Here is a 14,888-nt window from a genome sequence, read left to right as displayed (position 1 = left end):
CAAACTCTGTTTCTGCAGTGAAACTAACAATAGGGTGCAGGTTTTTTCCTCGTCTCTGATGTGTGTTGTCTTTTATGGAGGGACCTTCACCATAGCCATCGAACACCACTGTCGCTTGTCCGTAATGTCTCACAATGAAGTCTGCATAAGACTCAGCTATTGCATTATATGAGTCGCCTTTGTTCCATGGTAAACGATGGAGCAAAGAGCCACCATCAAGCACATAACAATCTGTTTTGGGAATAGAGTTCATCACAGCCTCACTTGATAAGTCCGCAGCATGGTCTCGAATTGCCTGAGCAAGCTGAGGTTTGTCTGCTTTTCGAAGAATGTTCCTGGTCTCAAAGAGGGCTGGAGGGTAGGGGCTTAGTTCATACGTCAAAACCTCTTCAAGGGAAAGATCTCCTGACCTTGACACCAGAAGGAAACGCTGGAACAGAAGGGCAGGATCAATGGTACGATCAGGAGCAATCTTCACAGCAGAGATATTCCCAAGGGTTTTGGCTCTGTCTTTCCACTTGAATTTGTAAGTAAATGCCGACTTTCCGATTATATCTTCAATGATCTTGTTTCCAACCGATTCAAAGTCATGTACATTCACATCTGGCCCAGCCACTATCCCGTTGACAATGTTTCTCAGAGTAGGATCAGATGTGAAGGGTGAGCAGGCTGCAAGCTTTATCCGAATTTTCTCGAGATCAGATGCATCTCTTTTGATGCGCGCCTCAGTTGAGTCTTTGTGTTGCGGACTTGTAGTATAGGTTAGGTTTGTGAAATCCTGCATCGCAATGTTGTACTCGGATGTTACAGGTGCAGATAAGGTCCAAAGGTTTCGCATGTCCTCGGTCATCCCACTGCCGCGAGTTAGACCACCAGTGCTCTTCAGAGACCTCATCAACGTTTGTTCGATGACAAGATCACTACTATGACAGCTCGTGGGCAATGACAGCTCGTGGGCGAACTTCCTGAATTATGGCATGACCAACTGCCGCAACCTTGCGTCTTGTGTCTTTCCCAACGAACAATGTTTCCAGTGCTGTCCGCAGACTAGTCGGAATGAACGATAGGGCTGAATCAAGTTTTAAATCATCACTACTTGGATACTGATTCGTCACGGTAGAAACCTGAGATTTTATATCACTTCTGATTAACCTAGCAGCAGTTTCAATAATAGCGCGTTTTTGGGACTCTTCATCGCCTTCCTGACACGTTTGCTTGTAGTATGATCTCAGAATCTGCGACGTTTGTTCTCTCATCGTAACAATATCGTCCAAGCCTTCTCTTTCACCAAAAAAAATTGAGTCCTTAAAGCGTTCTTTAAGACGCTTTTTCAAACTGTAATTGTCATACGGTTCCGAATCAGGATTACAAAGATACCCTTTCATTATGAGGCTCAAAGATGTAACAGTTAGTTGTTCCTCACTGTTCAGTTCTAGGTAAGCACACATTTTCTGAAATGCTTCATACTTATCTTCATCTTTAGGACGACCACACTTTCTGCGCTTGGCTTCGGGGGCTTTCTGGAACTCTAAAGGCACAGACTTGAAGGACCGGAAATTTCCACTACACGAATGATGATAAAGTCCGTCTGCTGCATGTAAATCTCGTAAATAGTATTCAATCCGACCCTTTACAGTATGTCCCCAATCATCTGAACGGGATTCACAGACCTCCACAATTGTCTCCACAAATTTGTCAGTCCGTACCCAGCTAAAGTGTCCCTTGTCCAAATCAATTGTACATCCACAGAATACGCAATCCTTTTCACTGTCAAAACCTCCACTTGATTGTCTTGTGGTTCTCTTTGGTGGCACAGAACCACTACTTTTCTTTGCAACATGGCTTTTAATGTTTTTATCATTTATGTACTGTTGACGACAGCTTTTATGCACTTTAGTACTGGCTTCAACTACAAGATCGTCCTTCCGCTTTACACTGGCTTCATTTATTCCCTTCGCCCCCTTCCACTGAATTGCAACCCAGTTATCACTGGAATCCTCGATCTCCTCCTTGCAGATTGGACAAAAAGCTTGATTGGCTGTGCTTGCACTCATTGTTGAATCATGTCTGAAAAAGAGAAAGATGAGAATTAGTTATTCAGTTAGATCCAATTCGACACATTCTTCAGGTCAATATATGGAAAATGCCCCCTCAACCTGTTAGATAATGGCCCACTTTCATTTTTAATGGTCTTAATGTGTTCCTTGCCCCCAAAAACCTAGGGATAGACACCAAAATCATCAAATTTGAGTTGATAGTTACATAGTTATGATCATTAAGAGGTTTCGGCGGCCATCTTGGACGCCATCTTGAGAAAAACACTTTTCCGGGGGTCCTACGTTGGTAAACTTTTAGTATGTTATAACGTACGCTAAACCCTACCAGAATCAGTTGAGAAACCTTTTGTAGCAATTTTTTGGGGGTTGAGGGGGTATTTTCCATATATCGACCTTACTAATAGGCAATTTAGGTTGAATGTTTTTTTTTCAAGAAAGAACCCCTCAGCACATACATAGGGGAGGGGTAGGTGCAGACTGGAAGTTTGGGACGATTACACCTCACCACCACGTAATTCAAAACACCTCACCACCACGTAATTTAAAACACCTCACCACCACATATTTCAAAACACCTCACCACCAAATAATTCAAAACACCTCACCATCACGTAATTTAAAACACCTCACCACCACATATTTCAAAACACCTCACCACCAAGTAATTCAAAACACCTCACCACCAAGTAATTCAAAACACCTCACCACCAAGTAATTCAAAACACCTCACCACCAAGTAATTCAAAACACCTCACCACCACGTAATTTAAAACACCTCACCACCACATATTTCAAAACACCTCACCACCAAATAATTCAAAACACCTCACCACCAAGTAATTCAAAACACCTCACCACCAAGTAATTCAAAACACCTCACCACCAAGTAATTCAAAACACCTCACCACCAAGTAATTCAAAACACCTCACCACCACGTAATTTAAAACACCTCACCACCAAGTAATTCAAAACACCTCACCACCACATATTTCAAAACACCTCACCACCAAGTAATTCAAAACACCTCACCACCACATATTTCAAAACACCTCACCACCAAGTAATTTAAAACACCTCACAGCCATAAAACACGTAATAAAAACACCTCACAGCCACAAAATTAAAAACACCTCCCCCCAAGCCCTCTCCCTCCCACATTTCTCCCGATGTCCCTGCTCTCAAATGTCGTGTTTGTGTCCTTCCCCCTCTCTCCCCATCTTGTCTACCACTCCCCTTATTTTTTGTGTTTTATGTGTCGGTTTGACTTTTTGTGTGATTAATGTTAGCTCTTTCACGAGCCTCGATCTTGTATACAAAAACAAAAACTAAAAAAAACCATTATATTTTAGCATCAAAGGTGAGGAGTGATGTGATTTTGGTGAGGTCAGAGGTCATATCAGGTAAAATGTGATACTTGAGAACAGCTGAATGGATTTAAATCAAACTTGGTATAAGTATGTATAACGATGTAATAATGTGGGTGGAGGCCATATCAGTCGACTCCATGATGTCGAAGAGTGTAGTTCTAGTTAAATATACCTTCAGATCTTTAACATCCACACCCATAGATGTAGATGGCGTAGCCATCTTGGGTTCCTCATTTTAAGGATGGTAAGCTTCAAGATGCAGCACCCTCTACTGTTATGACACCAGAACGACATTTTTAGTGTGCTGCCTCTTGTAGTAAATTTCCTTTCATTTACCAGCAGATCACATTGCAGCAGCAGCAACAACAACAACAGGCTGTAACGCTGGTGTTGCAGCCAGCAGCGGCACCACTACCCGCTGTGACCCAGCCAGCCAGCACCACCACCACCAGCAGCACAGTGACTCTTCTGGATACATCTCAAGGCGCTGGTAAACTTGGAAATGGTTGTTTAATTAAAAAGCACGACTGCCAGCCTTTAAGAGGCCGATCTCACGACTGGTTTCATTATATTCCTGGAGGTGCATCTTTTTTTTCTTTTTTTTTTCTTTTTTTTTGTATACAAGATCGAGGCTCGTGTAAGAGCTAACATTAATCACAAAAAAACAAATGGACAAATAAAACATAAGATAAAGGGAGCGGGAGACCAAGATGGGGAGAGAGAGGGACGCACACAAGTGCAACAGCAGAGAACAGGGACATCGGGAGATCTGTGGGAGGGAGAGGGCTTGTGGGGAGGAAGCGTGGGCAGGGGGGGTGAGTGGGGTGGGAGAAGTATAAAACATATGGACACTGCAAGAACTTCCAGGAAAGAAGTCGGAATTTCAAAAAAGTGGATCTGGGGTGAATTAACGGGGGTAGAAAAGATCAAGGTTTTGGATGGGGGAAGATCAACATTTTTAGTTGCATTTTTAGATCAACATTAGCATCTTTGCTGCTAATGCCGTGTTCCCCTTTGGTTAAAGTGGGAATTTGTGTTATTTAAAGGCCAGAAATGTTGCTGTCCTCTTATTGAAAGGCATCCCAATATGCTGGGACCAATTGGGGGAGGGGGGGGGGGGGGTGGAATATGGCTGGAAATATGTTTGCTTGAGGGGAGGGTGGAAGATTGATATTTAATTGGTGTAATTGTCATTAAAACTTGACTGGTTGATCTAAACCACTGCAAGGTTGATTCACAGCATCGTGTCGGTTGGATTTTGTCTTTAATCCATCCTTTGTTGCTAGTTTGGACATCTTGTACTTGATTACCTATTGCGCACCTCGCACTGTCTGTGCAATTTATATCAAACTATGACATGATACACAGTAATTATTGCTGCACTAGTTACAAAAATCTTTGCAATGCTACAGCCCACAAGGCCTTTGGCCATAATTCAATGGAGTAGTGCTCTCCGCTATCAGTCGTTGCTCCAGCATCATAATCTGTCTCTCCGAGATTTTGTGAAATCTAAAACTCTTAACGTTATTTGACTCTCCCATGATGAGGCCGAAGTACCATATTAATATGTACCATAAAGTACCATACAGTACCATATTTTCATGCAAATAACCCATACCCGGGGAAGAATCTAATAACCCGTACATGGGTATACTCTTCCCCTGGGGAAAAAAGTGCTCTTTGAAAATTTCAGGCATGTATAACCCACACACGGGTATACCCCGCAGTTGGAATTTTTGGAGCTAATTGAACGTATAGCCCACGGGTTATTTGTGTGAATATATGGTAGTCTGTTGCTCTCACATTGCAGACAGGTCTTTGCCTCTCCTCTAGTCTACCTCCGTTTGCTCTATCAGCCCTCTGACCCTCCCTATATTCTACAAGATGTATGTGATCTTACAGTAACCCATCACTCATTACTATATTTCCTGAAATGCAATGGGAATGCTGCAATTATTACATCTGGTAATCTACCAAACTTTGGTAGAACGTGTTAGCGACAGGGTCTAAACTATGCTTGTTACCGATGGTGGGCCATCACCCTATTAGAAATGGAATCGACGAAAGCAAATTATTAACCTTTAATAATTAACAAGATATTCCGCTCACAAGGTTCAGACATACATGGCGTCAGACATACATGGTGGTGGCCATCTTGGATTTTGACATGGGTTGCACCCACACACCAAATTAGAATTCGGTCCTTCGCTTACGCACGCACGGACGAACGGATGCACGCACGGACGGACGCACGGACGGACACACGGACGGAGGGGAAAACCATAGGCTCATTGTCCCCCTTTGACTGGGCATGTCCCCCTTTCGCTCCGTGGTGCGACGGGCGACAATAACCCTGCTTGCCTTAACGTACATTCCTGTTTGATATCCTGTACCAAAATGGCTTCTTTTACCAACACTAGCAGAGTACCCACCCTCTGGGAGGGTAGTGTTTATGCATTACTTGCTGAGAAAAGACTTTGTCGATGTTTGTGTGTTTAAAAGGTCTAAGACGTCTAAATGGTCTAAAGCTCCAAAGGGTCTAAGAGGCCGAAGGGGTTCAAAGAGTCTTAGGGGTCTAACGGGCTAAATGGTATAAAAGGCCTTAAATGGTCTGCCGGTTGAAGGTGTCTAAAGGGTGTAAAGGTCGAAACTAAAGTGTCTATGTGGTCGAAGGGGTCATGAGAAGTCTAAAGTGTCCATAGGGTCTAAACGACATATTGCAATCGTATTCAGGGTCTAATGGGTTTAAATGGTCAATGGGTTCTGAAGGTCTAAAGGGGTCAAAGGGGTCTAAATGATGAAATTATTAAAAGCGTCTAAAGGGTCCACAGGGGGTTAAAAGGGTCCAAAGGGATCTAAGCAGTCTAAAGGTTAAAAAAAAAAGTACGTTCCAATAGTACGTAATTAATAGACATAGTCGCGGTGCAACTGGCATTCAAACTGTCCGTAATTAAGAGACATAAGTATGTGGTGCAATTTTTTTCCACGGAGACGTACAGACAGACATATATGAATGGCTTTTCATATTATAGATGAGCTTGAAGGAGTCCGGGCTCCAGCATGATACGGACAAAAGGATGGCAAGACACAAACTCGTCCGAGAAGATGTTTATTGTAAAAACCAACTCGGGAACTCTCTAACTCTGAAAAGCCCGTTTATCGGGCTGCCTTATAAAGCACAACCAGAAACCGAAACCGAAACCGAAAGCCACGCCTCTCAGGCGAGGCGTGCTTCGGTGGTCACGTGATCAACAGGTGCAGCTGATTATACCCGCACGCGCGGCACGCTTTGGTGGTCACGTGACCAGCCACTCTGGCGCCGTGGTTCCCCGCCAGTGACGTCACCGGCTGGAGCAAGGAGATTCTGATGCAGGTCTCGCTTGGGGGACCCATGGGTCGCTACAAGCTGCTGCCAAAAATCCAAAGATCCGTGCTGCCCATGACCTTGGCTTTGCACCTGATTCTTCCCAAAATTACTTGCACACCAAAGAAAGATGGTCCTCAACATGTCTGAACCTTTTATTATTTATTGCCGAATAATGGGATATCATGTTGATTGAGGAACTTGGGTAATACATCCATTTATCCATACAATATCACCACCGCAGGCCGCATTCTTCAGACCATGCACAGCATGATGTACGCCTGGGCATGTTTGTCTTGGTGAACGTCTTCAAAGGACCCCTTGGACAAAAAATGTGATGCAGAACACAAGATGTTCCGAAGATGAATAGAGGAAACATCGCAACTCAGTCCTTGAAAGATAATCATAAAAATAAAACTTTAGGCCCTGAGGGCCTCATTCCAACTTTTGGTCTCTGCTTCGGGAGATTACAGCCGACAGCCCGGGTTTGATTCCCGGCAGGAGCAAAACGAGCACAGCTGTTTGATGCAGCAAGGGACAGTACGTCTTGCAGCATGCTTATCTCATACTAAAATACACCATTTGTGTCTGTCCGTCTGTCCGATGAATTTTTGACACCAATACATTCCGTCGTTACTTCTCCAATCTCAACCAAACTTGACAGGATGACAAAGGGTTACATAATGAAGGTTGTAGCGCATTCATTTGCCCCCCTCCCCAAGGGGGTTTTCCCTGCCATTGCCATCAATGGGGTTGCATGCTGAGGTGTATATAATTGTTAAATGAGCTTTATCGTGGCGTTTTTCCAAAGATGCTTTTAATAACAAAATTAATGATAATCGCATATTATTAATGTTGTTACAAAACAATATTAATACTAATAATGTCCCACTTTCCCGAGGCGCTTTTCCCGTAGTGACAACGTGTATAAATAGCTTATAGTTATAATGGCGTTTCCGTGGGAGCAACGGCTTCTGCAGGAAGTAAAAATATTATAAACCACAAACACGAATGCTTCGCTTTTTAAACAGTCGCTAATGCTCTTTATAACACTAAATGAAGAAATTTGGAGGAATCCCGACATCCGTGAAGTAAGGTTTACTTGCAGAACTGAACGAAGATCTACTGTACTCTATATAACCCACAAATGTTGGGTTAATAACATGGCCCTTTCTGCCGCTACCATGGCGTTTTTCCTAGCGAGCTTTTGAAACTCGCTCCTGCTGTTTAATACGAAACAAAGGGAGGAAGACCGGGTTGTGCTCATTTAACCAAGCAGCTAACTAGCGCTTGCCAAGCCAGCCGTTCCTTAACGGTTTTGAATGGAGTGCTTGCTCGAATGCTTAAACCACTTGGCGATCTCTCCACTAGAAACTTGGTAAATGAACACACACCCAATGTTCTTGAGACCCGTCCATAGATCGACTGTAATCTATATACCCCAAAGACCCTTCCTGCCCCCCTCCCCGAGTCTGCGGGTGTACTTGTAGCAGAAATGAGGCAAACAGTCCCATCTGCTCGCGCCTGCCTCATAACGTTAAATATCCCATGACATGTTTGGAAAAAGGATGGTGTTTGGCTGTTCCTCGGCCCCAATCCCCTGCATGTTTTATGGCTGTTCAAGCAGTTAGATCCCCAGTATCCGACACCTGTTAAGAAATTAATGCCAATGAAGAATACACCAAATTCGTCATCCAATTCCATCAGTTGCGTGTTCGCTAGTTAGTTGAGATGCACCTGGCACAAAACCAGTGGCCATTTGTCTCGTTTGCTTGCGATACAATGAGGCTGCTTGCCGTCAGGTAACAATTTACATCAACCTTATCTTTGCTTTGAGCTGAACAGGTGTTCATGTATCTACACAGTATCGATACCCACCGCGGGCCAGATGATGTACCAGACTGCACAGGGCATGATGTATACAGATGGCCTGACGGTGTTGAACACGATCAACAATGCCCCTGGTTCGGGACAGGAACCAGGTATGCAGATAGAGATATATGCACCTCGTTTTCGTCACCTAATTTTTACTTCCTGGTTGTGGTTATCTTGTTGAAGAGATGTGTAGAAAGTACACAAGGCAGCGAGGATTGGTATAGCAAGGACGTCACAGATATAAGAACACCGAAGCATCACGGATAGCCGTAATATGAGAATATAAAATGGCGGACGTCATGGAGGATATGTTTCTGACTATTGTCATGTGACATTCTGCATTTTGATTGGATAATTTGTTGACTGTTCAGGTGTGATGGCAATGACTCCATCAGTGTGCCTGAAGCACAATTTTTTTTTTTTTGGGGTTCTGCAGGTGTGCCAATCTCGCAGGTTGTCCTCACGAGTTCTGGCCCCGCTTTACACATTCCTGTGAGTGCCGTGTCTGCCGTTCAGCTGCAGCAGGTAAACTGAACTCTTCTTCCAGTTTCTGATTATTTTTGTAATCTTTTGTAAGACGTCGGTGGCGCTGCTGTGTCCATGAATGCCATTTGTTGCTCGTCCCAGCTGACGATTCCTCTTCCGGCTATTTAAGCATTGGCTCATTTTAAATGGGCTCATCGGTCGTAGTCATTTTGTCCATCAAAATGATCTTTGAACTTCGGATGGTTCACTGTGATGCTCATACTGTACATGCTTGTGATGATGGTACTGCTCTTGAAACGTTCGTGTCACAATTGGCATTTCTGTTGACAATCCCATTCTGAACAAATTTTAACTTTATGTAACTTTAACTTATTCCAAAACCTTGATCTTTTCTACCCCCATTAATTCACCCCAGATCCACTTTTCTGAAATACCGACTTCTTTCCTGGAAGTCCCAGCTGTGTCCATGTGTTTTTTTTTTTTTACCTCTCCCATCCCCCACCCCCCTTCCCACGCCTCCTGCCCCCAAGCCCTCTACCTCCCACAGATCTCCCGATGTCCCTGCTCTCAAATGTTGTACTTGTGTGCTTCCCCCTCTCTCCCCATCTTGTCTCCCGCTCCCTTTATTTCGTCTTTTGTGTCCGTTTTTTTTTTTTTTTTTTTTTGTCATTTATATTAGCTCTTACATGAGCCTCGATCTTGTATACAAAAAAAAAAAAAAAAAACCAATTCAAACTTTTGTGGGCGGTGCCATAGCGATATGTAGTGGTCATCCTGAACGGAAGGTGTGTGCCCTTCTGGTGGAGGGAGGAGGGTGGGGAAGAGGCCGATGTGGGGGTAGGGGATTGGGCAGTGGTGATGCAGGAGTAGGTTACATTTTCAAAACAACAACCAGTCCATGGAACGTGCATGGTCCTTCTTGCGAGGCTATAATGTCAATCTAATTCACATAGGTCGTTTCCTTTTATTATTACCTCCGCCACCGAAGGTGGATGGCAACCTCTGTCTGTCTGTCTGTCTGTCTGCTGTGAACAAGATATCTAAAAAAGTTGTGGACGGATTCGAAGGAAATTTGGCAGAGATGTGTATATGACAAGGACGAAATGATTAGATTTTGGTGAAGATCCGGTTTCGGATCCGGCTAGTATAATTTCTTATGTGATTCTTCACCATTGGGAGATCGGGCCAAAAACGATAAATAGCAGGATATCTCAAAAAGTTGTGGACGGATTCGGACAAAACCTGATGGAGAGGTTATGTGTGTGACAAGGAAGAATTGATTAAATTTTGGTGAAGATTGTAATCCAGATCTGGATCAGAGAATTTTTAAGTAATTCTTCACCATTGAGTAAAAGGGCTAAAACTGATACAGAGCACGATATCTGAAAAAGTTATGGACATATTTGGGCAAAACGTGGTGGACCGATTGGGTGTGTGACAAGGATGAATAGATTCGATTTTGGTGAAGATCTGAATATGGATTCGGATATGAGAATTATTTAATTATCAAGTGATTCTTCACCATGGGGAGATAGGGCCAAAGCGATACAAAGCAGGATATCTCAAAAAGTTATGGACGGATTTGGACGAAAGTTGGTGTACAGGTTGTGCGTGTGACAAGGACTAATGGATTCGATTTTGGTGAAGATCTGAAAATTGATTCAGATATGAGAATTCTTTAATTTTTAAGTGATTCTTCACCATTGAGAGATAGGGTGAAAAGTGATATATAACATGATATTTAAAAAAGTTATGGACGAATTATGACTAAACTTGGTGGACACGTTGTGTAGGTGACAAGAGCGAGCCGATTAGATTTTGGTTCAGTCCCGAATCTAGTGGGATACAAAACATAAACAGTTCAGCCTGGCGGAGGTATGTGCTCTACCGAGTGCCCTACTAGTTTTAATTATGTAACTACTGTCCATGGATGGCAGGATGGCCTAGAGGTGCGCACACTCGCCTCTAAGCTGTCCAGCCTGGGTTTGAATCCCGACCCAGCTATAAACTGTCATCCGGGTGTTTCATGGGCAGGGTGATTCATCAACGTGTGTGTCGTCCCTCAGATGGACGTTAAACTGGGCGTCCTGTCTACTGACATTAGTTGGTGGACGCTAAAGTTCCCCTGGTGTCCTTCACGAAGAGTATGCGAGCTATCTGCGGCACCCTCAACAAATTTTGAATTCCTGCCCTGATTGCTGCTGGGAAGGCAAAGTCAAACCACCCAGTGTCACCCTTGCCAAGAAACTGCTTGGGCAGCACCGACGCTCCATTGGAGTACGCAACATCAGAATCAGAAGAACTACTGTCCATGAACATTGAATTTTATCTTTCGTAACTTGTGGTGAAAGTCGTCTATCAAATTATTATTCTAGGTTATCAAATTATTATTCTTGGTTATCAAATTATTATTCCAGGTTAACAAATTATGATTCTGGGTTATCAAATTATTATTCTAGGTTATCAAATTATTATTCTTGGTTATCAAATTATTATTCTAAATTATCAAATTATTATTCTAGGTTATCAAATTATCATTCTTGGTTATCAAATTATTATTCTAGGTTATCAAATTATTATTGCAGGTTATTAAATTATTATGCTAGGTTATCAAATTATTATTCTAGGTTATCAAATTATGATTCGAGGTTATCAAATTATTATTCTAGGTTATCAAATTATTATTCTAGGTTATCAAATTATTATTCTAGGTTATCAAATTATTATTCCAGGTTATCAAATTATTATTCCAGGTTATCAAATTATTCGAGGTTATCAAATTATTCTAGGTTATCAAATTATTATTCCAGGTTATCAAATTATTATTCCAGGTTATCAAATTATTCTAGGTTATCAAATTATTATTCTAGTTATCAAATTATGATTCTAGGTTATCAAATTATTATTCCAGGTTATCAAATTATTCTAGGTTATCAAATTATTATTCTAGGTTATCAGATTATTATTCTAGGTTATCAAATTATTATTCTCGGTTATCAAATTGTTATTCTAGGTTAGCAAATTATTATTTTATGTTATCAAATTATTATTCTAGGTTATCAAATTAATATTCTGAGTTATCAAATTATTATTCTAGGTTGGCAAATTATTATTCCAGGTTATCAAATTATTATTCCAGGTTATCAAATTATTATTCCAGGTTATCAAATTATTCTAGGTTATCAAATTATTATTGCAGGTTATCAAATTATTATTCTAGTTATCAAATTATGATTCTAGGTTATCAAATTATTATTCTAGGTTATCAAATTCTTATTCTAGGTTATCAAATTCTTATTCTAGGTTATCAAATTATTATTCCAGGTTATCAAATTATTATTCCAGGTTATCAAATTTTTATTCTAGGTTATCAAATTTTTATTCTAGGTTATCAAATTATTATTCTAGGTTATCAAATTATTATTCTAGTTGATCACATTATTATTCTAGGTTATCAAATTATTATTCTAGGTTATCAAATTATTATTCCAGGTTATCAAATTATTCTAGGTTATCAAATTATTCTAGGTTATCAAATTATTATTCTCGGTTATCAAATTGTTATTCTAGGTTAGCAAATTATTATTTTATGTTATCAAATTATTATTCTAGGTTATCAAATTAATATTCTCAGTTATCAAATTATTATTCTAGGTTGGCAAATTATTATTCCAGGTTATCAAATTATTATTCTAGGTTATCAAATTATTATTGCAGGTTATCAAATTATTATTCTAGTTATCAAATTATGATTCTAGGTTATCAAATTATTATTCCAGGTTATCAAATTATTCTAGGTTATCAAATTATTATTCTAGGTTATCAGATTATTATTCTAGGTTATCAAATTATTATTCTCGGTTATCAAATTGTTATTCTAGGTTAGCAAATTATTATTTTATGTTATCAAATTATTATTCTAGGTTATCAAATTAATATTCTCAGTTATCAAATTATTATTCTAGGTTGGCAAATTATTATTCCAGGTTATCAAATTATTCTAGGTTATTTTAGGCAAATTAATCTAGGCAAACACGACTCCCCTATTTACCCTGGTGTTGGGCTAGCGGCTAGGGTGCCGGCTTAGGATCCTAGGATCCTGGGTTCGTAATCCCGGTCGTTCGCTGAATTAACGCCAGGGGGGTTGACTCAGCCTGTCATCCTTCCGAGGTCGGCTAATTGAGTACCAGTTCACTGGTAATTCCGTTTGTCGTTAAAGGCGGCAAAAAGGGTTGGCGTCAGGAAGGGCATCCGGCTGTAAAACATTGCTTCAAAAAGGGGACCAAAAAAACAACAACAACCACGGTGCCCGAAAAAGGCCAACCCTCGCTTGCGGGGAAAAATGGCCTCTAAAGGTGGTTATTATTTATATATATATAAATTATTATTTCAGGTTATCAAATTCTTATTCTAGGTTATCAAATTATTATTGCAGGTTATTAAATTATTATGCTACGTTATCAAATTATTATTCTCGGTTATCAAATTATTATTCCAGGTTATCAAATTATTATTCTAGGTTATCAAATTATTATTCCAGGTTATCAAATTATTATTCTAGGTTATCAAATTATTATTCTAGGTTATCAAATTATTATTCCAGGTTATCAAATTATTATTCTAGGTTATCAAATTATTATTCTCGGTTATTTTAAAGGTCATTTAAATGTTGGGAAACATACATGATTTACATGAATGCAGATATCTTTAGCTAATTATTTACACCTCATTCTCCCCCTCTCCCACTGTAGCTTTCCTCGCTGGCCCAGCAAGCCAGCATGAACCAGGCGGCCACTCCCATATCCAGCACAGCGACGCAGCCAGGGAAAACGAGGAAACAAAATTCCTGACAACTTGACATCGTTGCCTCTGTCAATTTAAAAAAAAATTGCAACTGCCTCAGAAAGGTGGATCTCACACCCAAGGTGGCTCGGAGTCACCCTGCACTTTAAGCGATGCGATTTTGAGTTAACCACGCGGTACGAGTGGAGAATCTCCAAGCTTCAACCCAGACTCGTGGTCACTCGGCGGTCGCCAATGATGATGAGCCAACGGGCCACTCGTCCACCCGTGGCTGGACCGTTTCAGAACGGCGGACGTCGTTTACCGCCGAGCATGCATGACAGGTGCACGTGCTGGGCTGTGGTTACCATGGAATTTCCAGAACAGGGTACAACATTCACTTTGAAACTTGCATCGATTTGTATTCGACGAAAGACTCGTCTGAAGAAGACTTTTGATAAAGAAAGACTTTTGAAAAACAATTTTTCGTTCCTTCGCTCATTCCCGCTGGAGTAACTCGTAAAATTGTGACGCCCCAACTTAAAGAGAAAAATTAGGAAAAGAATTTTTTACATTTTCCATACAGTATTTTTGTTTTTAATGTTTTGTTGTTACCTTTATTGCAAACATATATTTTCCATGTTTTGTTCTTGTATGAGTTTATTTTGCCATTTATAGATGAAAAAAGATCATGTGGCTGAAACTTGTGAATCTTGTTAAAAATAATTCACAAATTCTGAATTTGCAAAACTTTGACAATCATCATGCAAATCACATGTAAAATTGGATATTTTAACTGTGTACCTTTTCAATACATGTATTTGGTAAATACCCAACTTTTTTAATGAAAACTTTCTTATTACAAATCCCGTGGATCAGAGAAGTTTTCACCAGACTAAAGAGTGATTGTTTCAATTGAACAATCTAACAACAATCTCTGTCTCTCTCATGTACTG

General features: G+C 40.7%; 1 protein-coding gene across 6 annotated transcripts in view; it reads left to right on the top strand.

Moving 5' to 3' along the window:
* The window catches only part of LOC137413758 (uncharacterized), a 100,919-nt gene extending 86,053 nt beyond the window's left edge, over positions 1–14,866 (top strand). For 2 of the 6 annotated variants that reach the window (XM_068099208.2, XM_068099193.2), the window contains exons 7-10: positions 3,765–3,915; positions 8,627–8,771; positions 9,101–9,189; positions 13,902–14,866. In XM_068099208.2, coding sequence (XP_067955309.2) covers positions 3,765–3,915; positions 8,627–8,771; positions 9,101–9,189; positions 13,902–14,008 — 492 coding nt within the window. In that variant the 3' untranslated portion in view covers positions 14,009–14,866. The remainder of the gene's footprint in view (positions 1–3,764; positions 3,916–8,626; positions 8,772–9,100; positions 9,190–13,901) is intronic. The other 4 variants (XM_068099216.2, XM_078769958.1, XM_068099200.2 and 1 more) reach the window with 4 other exon arrangements.
* Positions 14,867–14,888: the final 22 nt, after the last annotated feature.

The sequence above is a fragment of the Myxine glutinosa genome, chromosome 1 (genome assembly GCF_964187855.1).
Source record: "Myxine glutinosa chromosome 1, kmMyxGlut1.1, whole genome shotgun sequence".
NCBI classification, from domain to species: domain Eukaryota; kingdom Metazoa; phylum Chordata; class Myxini; order Myxiniformes; family Myxinidae; genus Myxine; species Myxine glutinosa.
This window is presented reverse-complemented; position numbering and strand designations above follow the sequence as displayed.